This window comes from Plectropomus leopardus, chromosome 2, assembly GCF_008729295.1.
Source record: "Plectropomus leopardus isolate mb chromosome 2, YSFRI_Pleo_2.0, whole genome shotgun sequence".
Lineage (NCBI taxonomy): Eukaryota > Metazoa > Chordata > Actinopteri > Perciformes > Serranidae > Plectropomus > Plectropomus leopardus.
Window position 1 is genome coordinate 19,881,374 of NC_056464.1, and position 23,051 is coordinate 19,904,424.

The 23,051-nt window shown below is 39.5% G+C and overlaps 1 protein-coding gene across 1 annotated transcript in view; it reads left to right on the forward strand.

The window, feature by feature from the left end:
• Window positions 1-23,051, forward strand: part of tex264a (testis expressed 264, ER-phagy receptor a) — an 84,943-nt gene that overhangs the window by 2,119 nt on the left and 59,773 nt on the right. Inside the window, exon 2 of the mRNA XM_042504257.1 lies at window positions 15,401-15,622. Coding sequence (XP_042360191.1) covers window positions 15,401-15,622 — 222 coding nt within the window. The remainder of the gene's footprint in view (window positions 1-15,400; window positions 15,623-23,051) is intronic.

Genomic DNA, 23,051 nt, shown 5'->3' on the forward strand with positions numbered 1-23,051 from the left:
TTTAGCCTTTATATTTCTTAATCCATGACCTAATGACAAATTAACTGTACAGTGTTGTTTGCTCTTTGATTTGCTTTTAGCTTCTATTGTGTCCATTCTGCTGACATTTGAGTTTGTTATGGTCGGGTGAGTTAAGCCATCTGACAAACAGTATGACAAAATAGAGGCTTTTGGCTCATCAGCTAAATGTGCACTGTAACTCAGTTGAGTTGACCAGATGCATAGACTGTGGTGTTGATTGTCTTTTTAGTATTATAAAGTCAGCTGTGTTTTATGACTTCAGTTTTCTTCTTATTCTTTGTGGTATAAAGAATGTGGCACCCTGGCACAACTTGGCGTTTGTCTTTCTGCTTACCAGTGCCAGTTCCTCTGGAGTGCCTTGTCCTTTTTTTAAGTAAAATCTTTTAGTGGAAACCCTGACTGTGAGTCACACCAGTGGAAAATTGTGGCAGGATGCTCACTAAACTTCTCTTCTGGTGTCAGAGTTTGTGGAAAGGCTGTATCATAAGGGGCCATTATAGGATGCTCAGATTTCTATACAGATCTCTTGACTCAGTACTGCAGTCTGTGTCTATTTTACATAATATGAAGATGTATGTGCTTCTGATTTTCCTTTGGAGTTAAATAAGACATCAAAGACATTAAATATTGTCAGTAATTTTTGCAGCAAATGTAAAATTAGCCGTTGACTGTCCACTGCCTGAGAGTGTTAGACCCCTGTCAGTCTCATCGCCAAACATTTCTACATGTCATGATAAATTAGAGCAGAGGACGAGGCGATGAGGGCTGTAATCATAACTGTTTGTCGTTTTCAGTGTTTGTTTTGTGACATGAGAATTTGTTGACCTTCTTTGTTTACAGAGGCCAAAAGTGATTACTCACCACCAGCCACACGAGTAAACTCAAAATGTGAGAGCTGCCATATGGCTGAACTTTGTCTGAGATGGAATTTCTAATAAATGCTGATACTTGTTTTTCTGTGACTCAGTCCCAAAGTCTTATGCAGTAATCAAAGTAAAAAAACAAGTTTTAAGGGGTTTAGAAGGTCAGCTCTTTTTTGCATGATTTGCTGTGGACTTTGTAACTTGCTGTGTTTAGACTTGACCTCAATACTTAAAGTGGCCTCTGCATCCGGTGTAAACAGCAGCTAACTCTCTCACTATGCTGCTGTGCCCTGAAGTCTTCCAGAGTGTTCAGTAGTGCCTGCAATAATGGTACAATCCAGTCAAATCAGCAGCTCAGAATAGGGAAAATTAAAGCTGTTCTTCTCAGGATTTCTTTAAGGGAAAACAAATGCTTAATTCCATGTGTAGATGTAGTTGTGTGTGTGTATAATCGATTGTGTAATGAATACCATCTCTATGCATGGCGAAAACACAATGAGCTAGTTTTAATTCTTTGTCTATAAATGGAATAAGTATCTGTGTTGTCTGGATTAGTGGTTCTCAACCTTTTTATCGTGTCGAGGGCCCCTGAACTGATAAAACACACACCCCCTTTTGATAACATTTCGCTTCAGGGACCTCCATCAGAAAAGTGTTTGGTTATTTGATACTAGGGGTGTATACCAGTATTGAAGATAACCGCAATATTTAAATTGAAATATTGAAATCATTTTAATACTACCTATATGATAATATTGTGTAAATAATCCAGCGTCTCTTTAATAATTTCTTTCCGTTCTCACTTTGTTTCCCTCCCTCAGCGCCATCTGGTTGCCTTTTTTCTTTCCATTAAGTGTAATTGCTTTTTTTGTATGATTTTGTACAGTTATGGTTACAGAGTGTCCCTCCACCTCCTTACAGTTGTATGTTGAGTATAAATATGGGGGGGGGGGGGGAGAGCCAAAACCAACGATGAACAAAGTTAAAAAAAAAAATAATTTGACAGATAGTATTATTACTATAATTTTCTATATCACAATATCATCATTATAAACCCGCTTAGCCGTGATAATTGTGCAGTGAAATCTGATACCATTTCAGCCCAGTTAGATATGATTTATACCAGAATTCTACAGTTATTCAGTGAAACCTCTGATCGGATAGTCACTCTTTTGACCCTTTCTCACGTTTAGCTCACTTCTGTAGTGAAATAAATTTTTAAAAAATTAACTATTTTCCATTTTTCTGCGGACCCCCTTCAATTCCCTTAAGGAGCCCTGGTTGAGAACCACTGAAGCACACCAGGTCTCAGACATGCAGCCATAGCCAGAGTCACAGTCTTTAAGTGGTTAGCATGCAGATTGATATGTATTATACTATACAATAAAAAGCCACTCAAAAATGTTCAGTTTGATCACAACACAATGCCACAATTGTGAGCGTGCCATTTGCATGCTGACTGCAGGAATGTCCACTCGAGCTGCTGCCCATGAACTAAAAGTTCATCAGACTATCATAAGCAGTTTACAGTGTTGTTTCCGTCCAGTCGGCCTCACAACTGCAGACCACATGCAACTACATAAGCTCAGGACTTCCACATCCAGCGACTTCACCTGCAAGACTGTCTGAGACCAGCCAAACAACTGATACAACTGATTTGCACAACCGAAGAATTTTTGCACAAATGTCTCAGGGAAGCTCTTCTGCATCCTCATCTTCCACACCAGGGTCTTGACATCACAGTAGTATGTCATCATAACCGCCTTGTGACATTCCTGCAGTCAACATGCCAATGGCACCCCCCCTCAAAACTTAGGACGTCTGTGACACTGTGTTGCGTGATCAAACTGCACATTTTAAAGTGGAACAAAAACACAAGTTTTGTGTTTATATTTTTTTTTTAGTATTTACAAGATGCAGGAAAACATTAATGAACCACTGAAACAGGCTCGATTCCTCCATCCAATCAGTTAGTGGAGTTTTTGAGCTACATCCAAGTTGGTTAAATATTTATTTATTGTTTCAGAAAATATTGTTAATTATAGTGAGTACAGCATCCATCCTATACCCAACATTTATATGTCTGTTTGCTTGCTGCACAGTTTAGCCACTAGATGGCAGTGTTGGCATTGAAACTTAGTTGTGCGGGATGCAGGCACCTCCTCAAAACCACATTGATCTTTATGCTTAATTTATTACTATGGCAGATGAAGTGTAACTCAGCCTCCTATAATTCATTCAGTCAAAAATGGATCAATCATATTAGAATAGGGTAAGCTTTCAAACCTACACAAGCGACTGAATTATCTGGTCACTGTGACACTATTGTAGTGGTTTTAGGAATATTGCTGGTTTCCAACAAATTGCAGTCGTTTGCATTCACCTTGCATTTATGTTGGAATATAATCTGTGTTTAATGAATACAAGGAAAACCTGCAGGACTCTGTGTCCTGAAGATCGGCATTCAAAACTTACTACAGCAACGGATCAAATTAATCAGCAGGCCTCCGTTACAGTGCCTAAATCTACTGTATGTTTTGTCTCTGGACAGCTGTTGACTTGTTTGATTTCACTGGTCTGGTGGCTGAAATCTTCACCTCACTCAGTTGAGACGTGTGAGGCGACACCAATTAAATCTAGTCATCCACTCATGCATGCATGCGTTTAAATGTATGCTTATAATTCCAAAAACTTTTTATCACACAGGCCTGGGGGATTGAACAGTTTAGCAGTTTGGCACACAGGGGTCAGTCAACCAGACAGTGACCCAAAACACTGCAGGGGGTTACACTTTAAACCCACCTAACCACTTTAGGCAGGAGTTGCCTCAGGCTTTGCTGTAATGGGGCTCTGACACAAGTATTGAACTACTCCAGTCTGGATAAAGGACAAACTAAATCACCGAATTCCTGGTTTGTTATGTTTTAGAAGGCAGGCTGCTTGTCTGCAAGGAATCTCCCGAGCAAGATGTATTAGTAAGAGTGGACAGCAGTGAATGCTCAGGGGCCAGTTTGTGTATTATGAGCAAGAGAGTAAGGAACTTCAAGATAAATGTAATTTCATTTTTCTGATAGAATTAGAAGATCATACAAATACATGGATAGACTATTTATTTAAAGGGTGTAAGATTTAGGGGGATTTAGTGGCATGTATATATCTATGCAGATATAAACAGCTCATTTTAAAGCAATGAAAACACCACAATTCTTATTTTTATGTGGTTATCCACCAAAGAAAACATACTTACATGACTTCAGATTGCAACCAGCTGAAACTCTGGATGTTTTAGCCAGCAGCCACATTATCTGCAGAGGTCTCTTTAAACCCTAAAAACAAATGGACCAGGTGATTAAAACTGGTAAAAACACTGAATAAAGAAATTTCACTTCACAAATCAGTGTTTCAAAGACGCTGTTTGACATGTCTGATCCAGATGTTCAGGAGGTTTTTACCTGGTGCCGAATCTGAAGAGGTCTCTTCTTCTCTAAAACAAACAGCCACTATGATTTAAATCAGTAAAAACATTGAGTAAAGCAGTTTTACGTTACTAATCAGTGTTTTTGCAACTCTTTTGGCACATCAGATATGGGCCACTAGCCCAGCATCTGCTGATGTGTGCCCACCTTTTCTTACTGATATCTTAAGATCAGATGTTCAGGAGCTTTTTACCGGGAGCCGCGTCATATGCAAATGTCTTCCTCTCCAAGACAAACGGACCAGAAAAGCATTACACACAACAACTAATCAGGATTACAAATAAATGTTTTTCTGTCTGTCTGACTGTCACAGAGGGGTTGCAAGCTAAAGTGGCTGAAGCAAAAAAAATTGTCCCTAGCTAGTGTTTGATTTGTCCATTCTGGGCTACTGTAGAAACATGACGATGCAACGTGGCCATCTTCATATACGAGGACCTGCTCCCTATGCAGATATAAACAGCTGATTTTAAAGCAATGAAAACACCACAATTCTTATTTTTATGTGGTTATCCACTAAAGCTAACATACTCATTACATTATGTTCCATTTCTGCCAATATATCCCCCTAAATCCGACACACTGGACCTTTACCCTCGTGCCCTGTGTTGTGGAAATGATCAACGTCTGTCCACACTTGGTAGAACTACACAGCAGATGCAGCTGCCTCTGCTCTGACACTGATAACATGTTGTGTTTGTATCGAGGCTCAACTAGAGCTGCTGTTTGGTTCATCCTCTGATCTACTGAATTCCCACTTTGTTTTTAGCTTCTGAAGCAACCCACTCGTGGCTCCCCATGACAAGGAGGAGAAAATGAAATGTCATGTGTAGACATATATGGGAGTGGCAGTGAGAAATGAGGCGAGGTGTGGAACTGCCTTGGAAGAGGGGTATAAATTGGTAGGAGTCTGACTCACCTTGAGAGCCTTGCAGTGCTCCAATTCATCAATCGGAATTTCAGATCAGAGCGCCGAGCATCGCTGCACTCCCAGTCAAATTTATTAGCATTTTACTGCCGCTTGTCTGTCTGTCGACAGCAACAACATGAAAGGGGGGCTTCTGGCAAGGAGTTGCCGCTTTTAAAGGTGGATATAAAATGTGAAATAAATGTGCTCATACTCTGAAGTCTGGTCCCACAGGTCTTCAAGTCAATATTATGCAAGACTGTGGACATGTACGTTCTCCCTATAGTAAAGCACCCCATTAATGTTTATGGACAAATCTACAGTGAGTGAGATACTGCAAAATGAGAAGGCAGATATCCAGAGAGAATCTATTAAAGGGGAAGCTGTTTTTTTTTAACCGTAACACAACTGTTGTGTGTATTTTTAGGATGCCATTTTGATCTGCTTTCACAAACTGTGTGGAAATGAAGATGTTGCTCTGCAAGCTGACATGTTACGATTAGTCAGTGAAACAAGATGGTGAAGAATGTATTTAAATCCTCTGCGCCATCAATCCTGTGACATGTATTGGCTTTTCATCCACTGTTATGAAGCGCAGGATATTGAATTACACAAGCGAATATCTATCAGAGCTGCTTACAGTGAGCAGAGAGGTGGAGAAAGAGAGTTGAACATTTGTAGAGAAGGAAGCAAGCCTATGCTGAGGAGGGAGGAATTCATTCATATCACCTATTAGAGAAGATTATCTCCCTGCTCTGTGACATCTGGCTGGAGGAGTGCCACACTGTGTCCAGCTGGCCAAGGAGTGGTGAACCAGCTCAGCGACTGTGGCGTAGGAAAACTCCAGCAGGCTGCTTACCCACGCCAGTAATTATACATGCCAGAACTCCCAGGATGCCATGTGTAATTACCAGCTAAGTCTGAGCACAGCCTAAAGGCACAGAGCTGCACTTGGTGAAAGAGTGAGAGACCGAAAAAAAGATTTCCACTGGCTTTTTACTTGAGGGGCTATCGGGGCCCACGCCCCGACACTGCGGTGGATATATAATCTGATTTGGGTGCTTGAGGGCCCCCCTTGGAAAGGAGGACAAATTGATGTTTTGAATAAGGCTTCATTTTATTTTCACAATCATAACAAGCAGTGACATGATCATGTGTCTTAAAGAGACAGTTTAACCCTAAATTAGATATATTTTTTGTCTTACCTTTGGTGCTATTTATTGATCAGAATCAGAATTAGAAAATCTTTATTGTCTGTCATGGCAGAAAATTGTCTTGGACGTCGCTCATACAACAAACAACACTATTTAAGACTAAGACTAAAAGACACACAATTAAAACCAAGTGAGATAAAAATACTGTGCAAAAAACTTAAACAGGTTTAAACATCTTAATGTGCAGAATGATCAAGTTCAGGTTGGAATTAATTTTGAATCATTGTTTGTTTAGAATATTTATGGCAGTGGGGAAACACATTTAAAAAACTCAACAGCAATGTCTCTGTCCAGAACTCATGACCGGGTTACTCCAGATAATCCACAGACCTTGTTGTGAGCAGTTTCACGTAGCCACTGTTTTATTCTACCGAACTAAACTTGTCAACTGTATCCCCATGCGGAGGGAAGCGTGCATCTACTGTTAGCTCACCGAGCACCACTGACCCAATGTTATTGCTCAACTAAATAGCTTCCTTTCTGTGTGATGATATCGCTGGCCGGTGTAGTTTGTTAGAAAGAAAGTTATGTGGATTATCTTGAGTAACCGGGTCATGGATTCTGGAAAGAGACATCGCTGTTGAGTTTTTTTAAATGTATTTTTTTGCGCATTGGGCACCACAATCCGAGTGCCATCTCATTCCATCACAGGCAAATGTTTTATCAGAGCTGCTTACGATAAGCAAGGAGACATTGTAGAGAAGGAGTCCAGCTGAGTTGAACCAACTCAGCTTATTGGCCACTGAAGTTTTTTTAAAAGTATTTTGTTTTTTTTTAACACCACAACCGAGTGCCATCTACTGTAGTTTCATTATATTCAAGAGAAGGCAAACAGCACTCTCCAACTCACACCAAAACAATCTAGATAAGACGAGACAAGGCGAGATGAGACTTCATTAATCCCACACTGGGAAAATTCACACGCTGACAAGAGTCAGCGATAGAAAAATGCAAAAAAAAAAGTGATTTGAGTGGAAAGGATAAACTATTACAAAATTCAAATAAAACAAAATAAAAGAATAAAAATAAAATATAATAAAATGTGACATCTGTATACACTATAAACACCTTTTACTTACATAGATACTATATGTTCATGATTGATAGTTGCACAGGATAATGGAAAATACACGTGTTGTGTAGTATATTTACTAAAAATCTAGCCTATAAATATGGTAGTAAAGTGGTAAAAAATTGCACAGTATGAATTTTTACAGCATGTTACACAGTACATATACTAACAATACAAATATGTGCATATGTGAGTATTTATGATGAATGGAAAGTGCATAAATTAGCTGTATAAATAACACAACAGGTAGAAGAGAAACATGTTTTCCTTGATTTGGGAGTGAACTGTCTCTTTAATATTATATCAGTCAGTGTGTTGGTTATTTTTTCTGTCTCTCCAAATCATAAAATGACCCCCACTGTTCCCTTGGTGAATCACTTTGTTTTACCTGCATTTGTTTGGGTAAGCATACTTGCTTCAATGCAATTGCTGCTCCATTAATTCAGCTACAAAGAGCCCATCACAGCATACCTGCGGTCCCAGCGCTGTGCAGCACTATTAGTTTCAATTTCCCTCCTGGTGACTTTGTCTCTGCTGCCTAGTCTGACTGTGGGGGGGCGAACGGCCCCCAATCTGCTGAGACAGGTTATCGCTCTGACACACTGAGGCAAAAGACAGCTCTTGTTGAGGGATTTCTTATCCCATAGTCCTCTGTTCTTCTTGCTCCGCGTGTGTCACGTTCTTTGCTCGTTCAGGGAAGTGCCCCAAACACCATCTGTCTCGGTGCTCCAGATATGGATAGAAAAATATTCTGCAAACTTCTGAACAGATAGAAAGAGCTCTCCAGCAAAGCGATGTGTATTGTTTGTGTGATACATTTATCCGATGCATTTGGACTGCAGATGAAATTTTTGGGTCATTATGTGCTCTTTACAAACTTGATGTGGTCTTTATGAATGCTGCATTTGCTGCTTGTCACGCTTCACTGCAGATGTTGATGTGAAGACGGCATAGAAGTCCAGAGAGGCTCCAAATTTGCAGATTTATTGACTGCAGTGCAGTGAAGGACCCTTGTACAATCACAGCCTCTCAGCTCAATTTTGGCATAATGGTAAACCCAGTTTGCCAACAAGAGCATGAAGAGTAAATGTGATGTTTTGTTCACATATTTTACTTTCAATGACACTTTTTTAGTTTTTCGAATTGCATGCTACAAGGAGGGCTTGGCAAGGGTGTAGGTTTTGTTTCAACATTGAGGAGGGAGGAAGTTTTTAGCACCACACACGTAATTTCCTGCATTCTGGTATATTTTCTAGTGCCAATCTGCACTTTTTTGGCATCGATTTATAGTGAAAAAGTCATAAAATAAAATACTTTAATGTTTTGGGGGGACAAAATGTACATGTTATATTTATTGAAGTGGACATGTCCCCTGTGTCCCCCCGAAATCAACGCCTAGAGGGCTGAGTGTTACAGAGAAAATTAAATATAATGATAATATAGACTTAATACTTCAACATAAGTTTTGTGGTGATATTATTTGGTTGATTATTGGTTGCTTTTACAAAACACAATGAGGTTTTTGCTAAATAATAATCAGTAATTGGGATATAATGTCTAAGTGTGTGAAAACAGATTATATAACAGTTTGGTAAATTCAAAAATGACTTCGCCTAAATGCAGCCATTAAAACCAGGAAAAGACAACACTTGTGATATTACTATATCCAAAAACTAAGGCGTTATCTAGTCTCATAGCACAATATCAATTTAATACATTGCCTGCATTACTGCATTACTAATTACAAGGCAGCCTGTGAAAAATAAAGTAAGACGAATGCACTTAAATATTTAAAGTTTTTGTTTCCTGGCTCACAGCAGTGCAGCTGAGTTTCCTTTGCTTCAGTTTATGTTACGTTTGAAGAGGGAGATGATGTTATGCTCTTTCAGTGTTAATCACTCCCACTCTGCTAATTTAGCTCCGCATTTTGTTGATCAGTCGCTTGGCAGTTGTGTTTTAATGAGCGCGGTGATGGTCCTCGGTCAGGCAGAGTATGGTATGCTCATTATGATCCCGTCTTTAAGCAACAGTAAATGCAGAGTGCTGGCTGCCTGCCTTGTTTGTACCCGTCCTTCCAAGCCTGCTAACTCTTCAGAAATTACCATTTGTAAACGGGACCAGCACACAAACCAATGCATCCCAAGTGGTGATAGCCAAGAGCGAAGATGTGCAGGGCCCTGAGGAGAAAAGATGAAGAGTGTAAATCCTCATTACGTGTCTGCTAATAAAGAATTACCTCTGTCAGCCATACCTTTTTATTGTTTAAGTGGCCTCATCCATCAAAAAAGGCCCTTGAAGCCTCAAGCAAAGAATTGCTCTTGAAATTACTTTCTTTCCCAACAGGTCCTTGGAGACCCGGCTTAAGGGAATCTGGTAGAGATGGGAATGGCACCATTTGTGAGGGAAAGCCATCTTAGAGTCCCGTGGGCCATGAGCTCTGTAAAAGTTGGCCGTCAATGTCTTTTCTTTTCGCCCGATTTTAACGAGCTCGCTTAGCATAGGGAAATATGTGAAATGAATGTTGGCTGTAGATGAAATCAGCAGAGACGTAGTCAGATGAAATTAAACATTTGTGTAAATCCTACAGATGGCTTTAATGCACATTCAGTGGAGTTTACAAGTCTCTGTTACCTGGATTGCTTTTCTGCGGCTTGCTACAGAATAATATGTCAGTGTTGAGTTATAGAGGTAAAACCTTCACGTTCCTCCCATTATCCGACTCTCTGCTTCACCCCCAGGTCAATCAAAAGCCTCAGTCGGCTTTCTTCAGCTACCTGTGAGAAATGGAATCACACGCTGTCTTCCAAAATACAGCCTTGGCAGCAGCTGACTTTTAGAGTGCCTCTGCCCAGCATGGACAGCGTCTGAGAATTTCTACCTTTAGTATTAGAATTTCAGACACAAACAAAACAACTTTGGTGTGGAAGACAAGACAAGTCAAGTACATGGAGTGGTGTTCCTCTCTTTCCTAATTGCCTGTAGTCTCTGGGGTGTGTTATCTGGAGGGAAGCAGAGATGAGATGCAGTCAGGGCTGCTGTTTGTTCTTGCCACTGTGTGGGATGTGAATGATAGATAGAGCCCTGAATGATATCATTAGTGAACTACTGGTTTGGCTAACACACTCTAGTCTATCAGTGCGGAGAGCTTGAGAGATAGCGAGATGGTAAGATATCGAAGCCAGACCGTGGGAGGACAGTTGTTATCCCCTCTGTGTTTGAATGGTTATTGTTGCTTCTTATCATAGACCACCAGTGTTGACGAGGAGTAGCTGTGGTTGACAGCCCATACATTTAATGCTTTCATGTAGGAAAGAGGGCGATGCAGACCAACCTCTGCACATAAATCCTTTTAGATGAGAAGACAATTCAGTTGTTTAAAAAACACAGCTGAGAAACGAAGGTCTTTGACAGTTATATTAATGTGGCAAACAGGGCTGAGTGATAATTCAGTACTAATGCAGTGAAGATATGATCATACTGGGTTGTGACAAAATTATGTAATTAATGATTCCAAGCTACATGTTATGAATTCATTTTTTTTCATTCAGTAGTTCAGTTTATTCAAGTTTATGCTTAACCTGTACAAAGAGTTTTGTTCAGTGTTTTTGTCTGTATCTGGTTTTGCATACCTTTGACATATCATGACGATTAGATGTCGGAACAAGAATGAGAGTGATTTGTGAGGTTTTGCAAAAAGCAAAACAATCCTTTTAGCTAAATGTTTTTGTGCATGCCAACATGCTCACAATAACGGTGCAATATGACGCTGATAGCAGGTGTTGTGTTGACAATGTCCAGGATCTTATATTTCATGCATTTATTCCCAACCTTTTTCCTTAAGGGGCCCCACGTCGATCATTAAATAAACTGATGACCCCTGACTATGTGACTTATTTTATGGATGTTTCATGTTATATTTAATGCATAACAATACCAGTACACAACAACACAATAACTGCATAAAGTTTGTGTAAGAGGAGCAATTTGGATGAATTTTGGACTGATTATTTCCTGTTTATATCGTTTTATTTATTTAATTTTATCTATCAGACGTACTTAAAAAGTCTTTTTTGGACAAAATTCAGTATTTTCATCTCCCAGACACTTTTCCATTTCTCTTACAAAGTCTTTTTGATAACATTAAGAAAAAGAAGAAAAAAAACAACAACATTAAGATGTTTTAACTACCATTCCAATGTTTTAACTTTACTTTCTTAATGCAGGGTGAGGCTGTTTAGCAGAGAATGAAGGCTCTTTGAATAGAGCTTGTTTTCAGGTCCTCGCTGTGATAAAAAAACAGCAGTGCGAACAACTCCAAAAACATAACAGTGTAAAAAAGGTACACGGTTGTGGCAAAAATCAGAAAACAAATAGACCATTGACACTTGGATAATTTCACTTATTTAACATAGGCAGAAAAAATAGACATGGACGCATGTTTCATTTGCAATCACAAAGACAGGGATGACATACAGAGAGGATAAGAAGGGAGGGGTCGGGTACTGGTTAATAATATAGAAATCTGAAATAGAGAGATTAATTGTAGCTGTGCATGGATTTTACACTTCTTAAGATCAAGATAGCTTCATGACCACCTTGAAGTGAGCTATGGGACCCCCCTCTTTGGAACCAGTGGTTTATTGTGTTAGCATGATAAAGTATTGGACAATTTGAAATTTTGACCCGATCATGGTGCTAGATAAAAATTAAAATAATCATTTAAGAGTTCACAATGCATCCTGATGTCTATACCAAATTTAATCAATCCATCCAAATAATGGTTATCAAATCATTATACTGTCACTACCACTACCATGTTTTTATAAAATGTAATTTATATGTTACTAGGCTTTAAAATAGATCCGTCTTCATTGTGACTGCCTGTGTTTGCAGTGACTCATTGCTTCATTGTAAATAGATTGAGTCTATCTCCTGCTGCCTTCAATGAATAATTCTCTGTCAAAAGCAGGTGATCTGTGTTCTCTGACTCACTGTTGAGCTTGGTGGCAAGGGTCTCTGTCAGGTGACAGTAAAGATTATCTGTTCATGCTCAACAGGCACTGTCAGTCATTATTATTACCCACATGATGCAGACATTAAGAGGCACTGAGGGTTATGGGTGGGGTGATCAAATAGATTTATCTCAGCCGGGGAGTCTCACCAGCAGCCAGCGACACTGAATCACAGCACAAACGCTGCTGTATGAACAAAGTAGGACAGTGGGAAGAGTGCAGTGTAGCGGCGGCACAATGCAGTCAAAAATAACCCCGAATGTGAGAAATGAGATGGAAAAGAAGAGAAGGTTGTGGCGTTTAGATGTGATAATTTCGTGCAAGGACGCCAGGGACATGAAGATGAGTGTTGCTGACTCCCATCTGTGCCCCCTCAGTGCCAGCCCTTCACAGACGGCCACTCTCACAGAGCAGAAACCAGCAGCACGTCTTAAAAGACCGTACCAGGGATTTTGTATGTTTTATCTCGTTTAGAACAGATTGAGTCAACTGTATTTACTTTTTAGGACTTTAAAAGTTGTTAATCTTGCCTTCCAGGCTGCCACTTGTTCCCAGTTCACAAAGCAATATAAAAATCAACTTGCAGAGACAAAACTCGCTTGAATTGGGTGATCTGTCACTGTGAAGATGTTTGGTTTTGGTTCTGTGAACATAGCATTACTCATATATGTCTCTCAAAGTTGATTTTCATTCTGCACAGATATTAATAAAAGTTTGGTTTTCTAAGGACTGTTATCATATTGTTCTGCATATAATTGGTGCATAATCTCCTACAGAATCATTATTTTTGGCAGTTGGCAAGTTAGGAAACATTTTCATATCTGAAATACTGTGGCAAGATCTTGAAAATGGTGGGCAGAAATGTAAAGTGTACCTATGTGATTTTTAGTAAATTGACCAAAACATGCAAAAAAAAAAAAAAAAAAAAAAAAAAAAGCCGATATGGTCCTTTAACAACAGCTCCCACTCTCCATCTGAAGCTCTACAGACTGACAGCAAACTGTCTGTAAAACGTATGTGAGTGGGAGAATCTGTCAGATCCTCGTCTGGCTGACAAGTCACTTAGTGGTTGTGATTCTGTCTCTATCACATCTGTATGCAGACATGTGGGTACATTAAGAGAGGTTGCGGTGACAGAGACACTTTGTAGCAAAGGAGGCCAAACCTTCATGTCTGCTTGTATCTGCTTCTCCTCTAGAGTCATACAGCAAAACAAACAATCCCTACTACCAGTTCTAAACAGCTAAACCTACAAATCCTGAAATGTTTTAGGCTAAAATCTGCAATTCATCAATATTTCCTTATTTTCATAATATTAGTAGGCAAGAGAACAATTGTTTGTGGTTTGGACCACTTGGTAATTGATATCCACAAACCCTTTTTATGTAAAGTACAGTTGACTTTGATAAAATACAAAATCTAAAATAGTATCTATAATATGTTTTAATGAATTTTGTTGAGCATGGTGTAAAAATAAGTATCCACTTCTGGCACACTTCGCTAACATGCTTTGCAGCATAGATGCAATCTGAACTGCCACACACAATATGTGACCTGGCTGTTGGATATCTCAGGTGGGATGTTTATCGGAGCTGGCAGCATTCTGTCCAGTGACACTTAAACTTGTGTGAAGGTGAAATGCCCAAACAAGTTTAAATCAAACAACTTCTATTTTTACTTCCACACATGTGCAGTTTTGTGCTGATAGAGCATTAAGCACTTTCTCTCTCTAGGCCTTCCTGTTTGCTATAAAGACTTATTTTTATTAAGGATTATGTGCTATAAAATAATGCAACAGGGGATAAAGACAAATTGGTGGTCTGTGCATATTCCATTAATCAAATGCAGTACTGTTATTTTTGGGTTGTACTTTTTGTTAAAATTCTTGCAAACAAATATAGGATAGAAAATACTAAAAAGCTCACCCTACTATAATATATTCTTCAACACCAGGCAAACATTAACATTGATCTATGTCAGTGGTTCTCAGCCAGGAGTTCCAGAGCATCCCCAGACTTTTATTTTTACTATTTAATTTATAATAAAAGTGAGCAGAATGTGAATAAAAGCCATAAAAGTGGCTATTCTGATCAGAGGTGTCACTGCAGTTGGCAGCTATAGAATTCTGGACTTAATCGTATCATATAAGGCTTGTTTTCAATAAACAAGCCTTATACTTTTATTTAGTGAGTTGTTGTCATTTTTTGAAAGATAATGTGCAATATGTGTTATACCCTGTGCAAAGAGCCACACATTTTAGCGGTATTAAAATATACTTTGGTTACTGAAAATTGTGATTAATGATTCAAATGGCTCTTATTCTGCACATTTTTTGGTCGATGTTTAACCCAATAGAGTAAATTGTGCTCAATTTGGACTCTTTTCATTCTTTTAGTCAAGTTTTGACTTGTCTAAGTTTAAACTTACATTTAAACGCCAGGAAAATAAGTCGCCAGGAACATTCATTTTACAGACTAAATGGACCAGTATTATGAAAATTAGGTATTTTAAAAGTTCTTGATTGGCTTATTTAGAGATTTTTGTTTTTGTAGCCTTCTCCACAAATTACATTCCTTTGAGCACGAGAAACTAAAAATTAAGAGATTTTAATATATATAGTATGTTTTAATCAGCGTATACTCTGTCTTGAATCAAACAGAGATGTGCTAAAATGGAACGCAAATAAAAATGCCACATTGTTTCTCCAACAGAGTGCGTTACCCTGCTGTGTACTGCTTGTATATTAAGTATGAGTTTCTTCTGGTGTAAGGTGACTCACTGAAGGGTTTTAAGTGAATCTGTAGATGTTTGATATATATCCTCTCTCTGTCCCCTCAGAGGCCTGCAGAAAAATGTCGTTACGTGGTGGGCAGTGTCCTGTGTGAGGGCGAAGAGAAGCCCGATGAAGAACTGCAGAAGATGTATGAGAAGTTTGGCTTCAAGGTGTTTTCTCTGCCTGAAGTGAGCCACGCTGTGACCACCAGCTTCCCCTGCACCACCCCTCTGTCTCACGTGCTGGGACCTTACAGGGTCTACCCCAGGCTCGCCTCCTACATTGAGGTACAGTTTGCACAATGTGGATATACCTGTAATCACTTGAGCCATCCCAAAGCTGTTTTAGCTGCATAGTATCGTAACCAGAGAATCAGGATTTATTCCCGCTCTTATGAAAAAGTATCCCTGAGAAACACGTGCACAGGTTTTATCAGTGTGCATATCTCAAGTGTTTACTGATGTCTGTCTTTTTAGCAGACTGCTTCTATAACAATAACTATATAATAACTAAAATAACTTGTTTTATAACCTTATTCCACATAAATAAGTGTATGCCATCATATGAAAAATTAAGACAGGAGTTTTCTTCTTTTCTTTCCCCTTTTCCTTTTGTTGCAGTGAATGGCAATCATCCTTTTGAACATGTCTGTCCTCTTTTCTGATTCCTGCTTGTCAAAAGACCCCCACTCATGTGTTGTTTAATTCATCACATGGGCAGATGAGGTCTTTAAAGTAGATTAAGAATAGATGAAGTAGTAGGAAATGAAGGTACATCTGAGTCCTGTGGCCCATATGCTGGGCTCCATGTCCTCAGGACAGGCCTCAAAAAGCTATTGACATTTACTGATGACATTTACACACATGGATTCATTTTGGGGCATCCCACTGCATGAATAATGCTCCACGTGCGCTTGTGTGTGAGTGCATGCACGTGCATGCACGTGCATGCACGCACATCTGTCCATCTGTTTATTTAAGCTTCTGTCTCTTCACAGGAGGTAAAAAGGACCCACTTTCTGGTCATAAAATGTACCATTATGTCTAGAAAATGTGCTGATTTTTTTACATTCACCCTCTGCGAGTGGGACTTTTTCTTTCTCATTTTCATGATAGTCAGAGACAGTGTGTTCACACAAAATGGTACAGTGGCAGGAGGGAATGCATTTAGTTGCTGCAATTCATTGGTATTCCTCCATGTCTGTGAACCTTTTGTATTAAATCAGCAAACTGCAGTTTTTGACTTGCCTGCACAAACCCATAGACTGCACAAAAATAATGTTTGTAGTCACTGTGACATCACCCATTGGTTTGAGGACTCCCATTTTGTAACCTCGAGTTTGGCATTTTGCCTTTTGCCACGTTGGATTTTTGGAGCCAGAGGGGACCATTTTTAGACTAGAGGGTGGGGTTGTGAAAGACTGAGGAGTGGATCTGACTGAGAGCCTGAGGACACTATCTGCAGACAGTCTGTCACACAGAGTAGCAATCTTAATTTTGTGTAATTTAATAAAAATGTAAAAAGGTGAGTTATATAAAAATCACCTCCCGTACAGTTGTCACGTAGGTTGAAATAAGGTACAGAGACTATCTATTATACTCTGTTGTACTGTTTGGCATTTTCACACGGGGGTCTATGGAGATTTGCTCTTTTTTGGAGTCAGCCTCAAGTGGCTAGTAGAAGATCTACAGTTTTTTGGCACTTAGGCTTTGGCTTAATTTTTAAGCCTGGAAAATCTGCGCGTGAAACAAACCCAGTCTTTTATCAGCATGTGATGATGCCATAGGTTTTAGAGCTGTGAAAATGTAATTTTAGGAGCTAGCAGTGCACACTTAATTTATTAGTTTGTGTCTTTGGCCCATGTTCTTTGCATTTATGCTTGCAATATGTTGTTATGTTGAAATGGAAAAGCCAAATGGCTGAAGATAGGTTACGGCATTTCTATCTAGTGGTCAGGGCTTTAATTCGACACAAAATGAACGACTGCTACTAATCCAAGCATGTAGATTATTAATTAAAAATCAATACAGATTTTTTGAGAAATGACACAGTGTCACAAAACAAAATATCGCAGGTGTATGCGTATTTTCTTGCACATCTAATAGGTGTAGTGATTTACTGCGCTGCATTGAATCTTCCATCTGCTATTATGTTGAACATAGGAAATTAAAGAGGGCAAGGATACTGCCGATGGCATTGTTCGTTGGCTGTGTCCAGCTCTGTCAACATATCAAAGCAATGCTAAAGATAGCCTGTCTGTCATAGGCTGACCTGAAATGTCTCAGTCGTTGTATCGGTGACTTTTGATCCTGTCCTTGTCCCAGGGTTTTCTTTATTAGGAAGCTTGAACTCTTGGCACTGACTACAGTTTGATTTTTGAATATGCTTTTTTACATTGTTTGTTTTGCCGTCATTTTTTTAAAAACATAATATCTACACAATATATAATGTGTCACGATTTCAAAAATGAACACCAGAATTGTCTTTTACCTTCTAACTTGGATTGGCTAATTCTCCATATTATACAGTCTTCAATATGTCTCATCTGATACATAGTCCCTCGCTGCCTCTTTTCACCTGCCCTGGGGCGTTACACCCAAATATCAACCCAGGCAGCTCGACCGTCCAGTAGGAGTTGCTAGTGCACTGACAAGGAGATGAACCCCCACTGGCTTCCCACCCAAAAAAAGGTTCTAATGTGTGATATTTACCAGTACGCAGAGCTGCTTTAGTGAGAATGACTGGGGGGCGCTGACTGTTTGTGGTTTACTCTGCTCAAGTTTTCAGTACCTTCTCTGCATTTATGTGGCAGGAGTGAGATCAGTCCGGATCTACACATTCTACATCTCAAAGAACCACTATCTGGTCAGCTTATCGTCATTTACCAGCCATCTCATCTTTTTTGCAGTTTGGTCTCTGCAGCACTAAGCACATTGTAACACTCGACATCAGAGGGCAGGACAAACTCTAACATGTGCACTGACACAGAATAAACGATCTGAAGGCATAGAATAGCTTCCCTCAGTGTTAAAATTTAGTAGTATTCCCTTTCAGGCGAATAACTAGTGCTATTACATAATCATGGCCACTGTCAGTGTGCATCTTTTGTAAGCATGCAGCGCCGTCTGTCAAGCAAGATGATGTCACTGAAGGTAAAGCATCTGTTTTTACTTCCTCACACTTGTCCGCCATGAGGTCGAAGTGCATGTCGCTGTCCGTCAGTTGACCTGAGTGCTGTGACAGGTCGTTAAGGAGGTGCCTTCGCGCAGTAGATGGGCTAATAACACACAAACATCCAGTTTGACTTGTGGAGGGGCGAGTGCACTATGCATAGCAGCTACAGCAAGGCTACTGAATAATGGAGCATGGTTTGGAGAGGCTTGGTTAGAGGATGCTATGTGAATGTGCTAGAAATGTGTGCATACATACTGTATGTATGATTAATTGAGTAGTTTTGTAGTATGAAGGACTTTAAAAGTAGGGAGACACTGGTGACGCAGCTCTGTTCTCTACTGTAGAGCCAGCAGATTTTAATGAATCCACTGACAATTATTTGCCTGAGTCCAGACCTTTTAATCCGCCCACTCCATAGAGTTGACAGATATGTCTGGCATTGTGATATGAAACAGCGGTGTCTCAGATTAAAAAAACAATTAACCACCATGGTAGGAATCAGTGAGCCAAGCAGTGGGACTAATGTCACTATTAAGCTGTTATGAAGCATTGTTAAGTGGTGCACCGGAACCAGTGAGGAGTAATAACAACAATAGCAAGCTATAGACAAAATAAACACTGCTATTGAGGCTGTTATAAATTGACATACCTTTGCTTCTCTCTGCTCCAATCTTAAAAGCCAACAAGTTTATCTGGCATGATTACTCATCAGCGTGGACTTAAAATGACATCAGGCAGATACGTTGGTATATAGTGATTGGTTGGGGAATATTGAATCCCCGCCCCAACAGAAATTATTTGGAGTAGATGTAATGTCAGACTGAAGATGAAAACTAAGTGTAACAAGCTGACAATTCTGTTTGATTTCAGATAAGACAATTATGCTAATCTATGCACAAACACAGATACTGAGCATATACATGCATTGTTTTTGCAGTGACTAGGTGGCAGCATAACAAGCTGTAATATCATTATCTTATGAAGTAACTAATGTAGTAGAGTAATGTAGTAGCAAACAGCTGTTAACACATGTGCAGACACAGATCAACAGCAGAATTAATCTGAAGTCAAGTTTGTTTATCCAATATTAACTTTCTTTTAACTCTGTTTTGGGCTTCACCAACTCCTGTGGGAAATATCCAGCTGCTTCGTACACTATGTTCACAAGAAAACTGTTAACTTTGTGGGCTGCTTGGCTCTGGGTATGTAGTGTGAAGAGGGTTTTTCAGAGAATTTTAAATGCTGCAGCTGAAAACCAAGGGTGATGATAACGGTGAGATTGAACCAAAACAGTGAGGTTGTTGAGGGATAAAAATTATTAGCTAAACCACACTAAAATGCACCATATCACTAGGAATTCTTGCAGGACTCTTCATCACCTAACTACGAAAATGGGAGTTGATTATTTATGGCTCCTCCTCGCCTCCGATGGTTGTTTTTGTTCATGTGTGTTAATGCCATTTGAATCTATTCAAGAGGACAGAGGAATATGATTATTTTCACAGATCATCTCATGTACTGCTGTGTGGATATTGTGACAATCTCTGCAAATATGACTCAAAGTTATCTTTTAACAAAAGATACCAACTATAGCTTTAAGAACTTCTTAAAGCTATAGTTCTTCTTGGTTAAACTATGCAGACCAGTGCTGCCAGCAAGACTGAGAAGGCCAGACTGGTAAGGTGGTCTTACTGTGTGGCCCCTGCCCTGCCTCCAGGGTATTTTCTCATAAACTCCAGGAGGTGTACTCAGAGAATACACCTCCTGGCCTCCTATAGCGCTTCACTTATCAGAGAGCAGGTTAAGTGCATAACTGCCCTTTTTTTTCACTTGAACGCTTTCTCTCCGCTCCAACAGCATCATCTCCACACCAGCTTACCTCACCTTATCTCCTCCGTGCACAGCATATAAGCCAATACACACACACACACACACACACACACACACAAGGGGGCATAATTGTAGTTTACAAGATCTGAAGTGGGTGATAGTGTTCACTGTGGTTAATTCTGATGTTTTTAATGTGCTGTGAATAATCAGCGCATATCAATGTATTTGGGGGATCAGTAGAATGTCTGAGATCTTGGTAATTTGTGCTCAGCAGTTGTATATTCACGTCAGTCTAAATGAAGCTGTGAATGAGTGGGTATGAGCACAGGATGCTTGGGATTGTATCGTCTCGTAGTTAAAAAGCCCGATGGTGAAAGAAGCAAAAATGAACAGATAAAGAAGTAGCTTTCACGCTATATTAAAGGATTTGGTCAAGGCCTGTTTGATCTTTGTGAAAGCACCTTTTCAGGACCTAAAGAATGAGAGCGGACAATCACTGTGGGTGTTATTTTGGTGTGTGCGTCACACAAAACTCCCAAAAGGCTCGGTGAGCAGAAACGAGATGAGAAACTGATAGCTCCCGTCCATTTAGTAATCCATTTATCCGAATCTAGCTTAAAGCATCATAAAAGCTTTTTATTTTACCCCTCATTTCACTCATACCACATTTTTGTTTGCCTTGTGGGTCCCGCAGCAATTAAAATGTAGATCTACAAAGCCCCCTGGAAATTCTTGGATTTGTATTGTCTGGGGTATTCCACAATTGCACGATTTGGATGTATTCCATCTATTGTTGTTCTGTATGGTTGCTCACATTGTGTTTATAGAAAGAAGGTGTTATTTCAGGAGAAGCAGGAATCATAAGCAGTGCTGACAAAACAGTCACAGTTTCAGCTCAAAAACTTAACTCAGTATCAGCATTTAAGCACACTTTCCTGTTTTTTTTCAGTTCAGTCTCTGGAGAGAAAGTCCAAGCAATTTACCACTAACAATGCTAAACAGCAAGCTCAGTCTGAATTAGCAATGTCGCCATATGGGCCCACCACCCACAGTGTTCGGTGTATTGGTTTGATAAGTTGCCAGCTGAGCAGCAGGTGAAGGTGATGATGTGAGGGTTGCCTCTATGTGACAGCGTGTCACAGTTAGAAACGGTCTGACTTATGTACTGCAGCAATCTGGAGTCTCTGGTTTTAGAGCGGGTGCAACCTGGACCCTCCATAAGTCTTCTTGGGGGATGTCAGTGCTCATATGTGTAAGTAGAAACCTGGAGTGCAGTTATTAGGGTGAACAGCCTGCCTGATATGAACTACACATAAGGTGTCCATAACTGACACCATGTTCAAATATTAATCTTGACCTGTTGTGAAGTTTGCCCCTATTTATTTTACATTTTGCACGACTCATGAAACTGAGTGATTCCATGCAAAGTGGCACTGACCAGCTATGAAAAAAAAATTAAGTGGTCTCACATATATATTTTTTTTAAATGTTACATAAATCAGGGCAGGTTTTTTGGTCTCTCTGCAGAAAGCCCCCAGGAACAGCGTCTGGCTTTGAAGCCAAATTGATACAGTGGCTAAATCGGGGAATTACAATTTCTGGGTCTGTCATGTGATGTCATTGGGACCAGTAATACCTTTTCCTGTGGACTTACATTATGATAGAGACATCTGTACATCAGTGGATACAGTTATTGAGCATCACAACCTCTGCAAAATGACTCGACTATCTGGATTTGATCCATATGGTCCAATTATATTTTGGAAGTCTAGAAGAGCTGAACACTTAAATCATTTTATCCCAATTCAACTTAGTGGAGCGCTAAACCGCAAGTTAGCTGCTTTATTATGCCTTATTTTAAAACAAAGGGAACTCAGGAAATATAATTTAAATTAGCTTATTCCCATAATATTGAGTAGCACATCTCCATAGTTAATTTGCCTGTTAGTTACACACCAGGTTGAAGCCGCTTTCATATTCCAAGTGGCACACAAGACGGAGACGACACACAAAGTCAGCAGCTAGAGGATTAAAACGTTAATATTCCCATTTCATTTTAATATATTTATCATCGAATAACCATGATTCAACCTGCATGGTCTGTTTTACCCAGAACGAAATACTTTAATATAATTAAAACATTATATCACCTGCAAATTACCATTATTTATTTATTTATTTTTTTACCAGACCTGATGCAGAGCTCTGTTTCAGCTCCCATGTCCAGAGGAATTGTAGGCAGTGTTCAGCAGGTGGTTTGGGTTCTTAAAAGTGCTCTGAAAAGCTTTATCAGTCCGCATGAAACAAAACACTGGAATTTTTTTGGCTGCAATATAGTTAATCATCTGTAAAATCAAGATAAAAATCTTTGTTATCACTGGCATCTTTCTCCCACTGAGGTGAGGTTTAGTTTTTGTGTTATTTGCTGGCAAAATGGAGGTGACTGTGTTTTCACCTTTTTTGTTAGCGGCACCTTCATGCTTTACTATAGCAGAGTGTTGATTCCTCATCTCCATTCTGTTCATGGTTTATTCACCAACTGCTCTTCTCCATCTTCTTTGATGTTATTATTTATTGAATTAAATATAGATTTTTCTTTTTTTGCTTGTCCGCAGCATCTTTATTTCATGCAATGGCCTGATTAGGGGTTAGCCAGTGGAACTGCGCTGATTTCAGGTGTACCCACCGAGTAAACAACTGGGATGCCCTTCG